The following is a 1,673-nucleotide window of genomic DNA, read 5'->3' as shown; positions in this document are numbered from 1 at the left end:
ATGCATCTTAGACGACTTGGTGCAAGTTCTGTTAGTTTAGAAAGAGTACAATCTTCTTTCTCTTGATGAAAACCCCTTCACTGAACTTAATCGTTGTGCATCTTTTGGGGGAACAGTTGAAAGTGACCCATGTCTTCATGCCAAAAAGCTTCTTGTAGTTGGAAGCCCAGCGAGAAAAGATTTGGAAGTTGGATCTCAACAAGGCTCAGATTAGATAAGTGTAAAAAGTTGGGTAGAGAGAGGTCCACAATTAAATTGATTCAAGGTACAACTGACTTCTGTCTTACTATTTTCCTTCAATTCATTTTGTTAATAATTATTTAGTGGGGGCAGTATCACTAATACTTCTCTTTTCTTCTTTCAGGTACCAATTGAGACTGAAAGGTTAACCGATGATGATCGTGTCTTGGAACACTATTTGTTACTTGCATCACCTGAGCTAGCTGGATTTCGCCTTGATGCTTTCAGTGCGATAAAGCCTCGAGTTACTCATGCACCTTCTTCAGATGTGAACATCTGGGATAATTCTTTAATGTGGCTAGAAGATAGGCACATATAGCCACTAGTTTTGTTATCCAAGTATCAGCCCTTCAGGTAATAAGAATTAAATCTAATTCGTTACTAGTACTGTTTTATTATGAGTTTCTCTATCCAATATAATTTTGTTCTTTTTGCTAAATCTATCTCTGTTCCTCACAACTTATTACATATTATTAAGTTGTGCACTTGATATAATTCTTGATCGGAGATGATCTGCACCTAAGATAACTATCTAACGTATTCGTATCTAATGGGCCAATATATGTTAAATGTTGTGACAATTTATATAATTTTTGAGTGGCTATTACATAAGAGCAAGACTAAATGTGTATCTGACATTATTATTTGATGAACTAACACATTGTTATTGTTAGACTTCCTTAGAACATACGAAAACATGAGCCCCAATGATGATGTTTTGGTTGTTTTACACCAACTTCATTTTGTTTTCTATAAAACTTAGATTCATGTGAATTACAGCAAATTGGCTTTTATATTGATGATTCCAAACTGCATGAAGGTTCTATTAGGTTAATAAGCGTGAGAAAAGAGTAAAATTATCATCAGTCTTATGTATGTGGATTTTTAGAAATCTCATTTTAACTCCTATTTAGATTGAATTAAATTTAGTGACACCTATCTTGACCATAGCCTTCAGGTAAGAGTCCACCTTGATTAACAGGAAGTTTGAGAGGATACATGGCCTCCTCTCTAAGAGGCAGTGATGAAGAGTCTTCTTCCACAGATTGCACGAAGACCGTTAACAACAGTCATCAGGTCTCTTTCTTTTTTCCTGTAGCCTTGAGGATTTATGCCACCACAAATCCTCAGAGGTGTGGGCAATGCACTTCAAATACCTAAAACAAGACACGAGTCTCACAAAAAGTACCTTTATAATGGCTACCAAATAATAAGATAAATTCAATAAAAAAGAGGAACATGAAAAAAGAAATCAATCCATCTATATTGTGCCATTGTGGTGATTGTAGGTGAGGGTAATTTCCCTTCTGAAGATCATAATCAACTGGTGCGTAGTATATATAAAAAAAAAAATTAATTTTTATTTTTTAAGTTTAGATATGGGTTTATGACTGATGTCAAAGTCTCAAACTTAGGACATTAGTCTTATAGAC

The 1,673-nt window shown here is 34.7% G+C and overlaps 1 protein-coding gene across 1 annotated transcript; it reads left to right on the top strand.

The window, feature by feature from the left end:
* Nucleotides 1-559, top strand: LOC147382018 (putative phosphoinositide phosphatase SAC9). Its single transcript, XM_086429682.1, has 3 exons — nucleotides 1-25; nucleotides 117-187; nucleotides 365-559. The coding sequence occupies exons 1-3, from the start codon at nucleotides 1-3 to the stop codon at nucleotides 557-559; spliced, it is 291 nt and encodes a 96-aa protein (XP_086285808.1).
* Nucleotides 560-1,673: the final 1,114 nt, after the last annotated feature.

This window comes from Akebia trifoliata, unplaced genomic scaffold (assembly GCF_017979445.1).
Source record: "Akebia trifoliata isolate Shusen 1 unplaced genomic scaffold, ASM1797944v1 Contig00085, whole genome shotgun sequence".
NCBI classification, from domain to species: domain Eukaryota; kingdom Viridiplantae; phylum Streptophyta; class Magnoliopsida; order Ranunculales; family Lardizabalaceae; genus Akebia; species Akebia trifoliata.
This window is presented reverse-complemented; position numbering and strand designations above follow the sequence as displayed.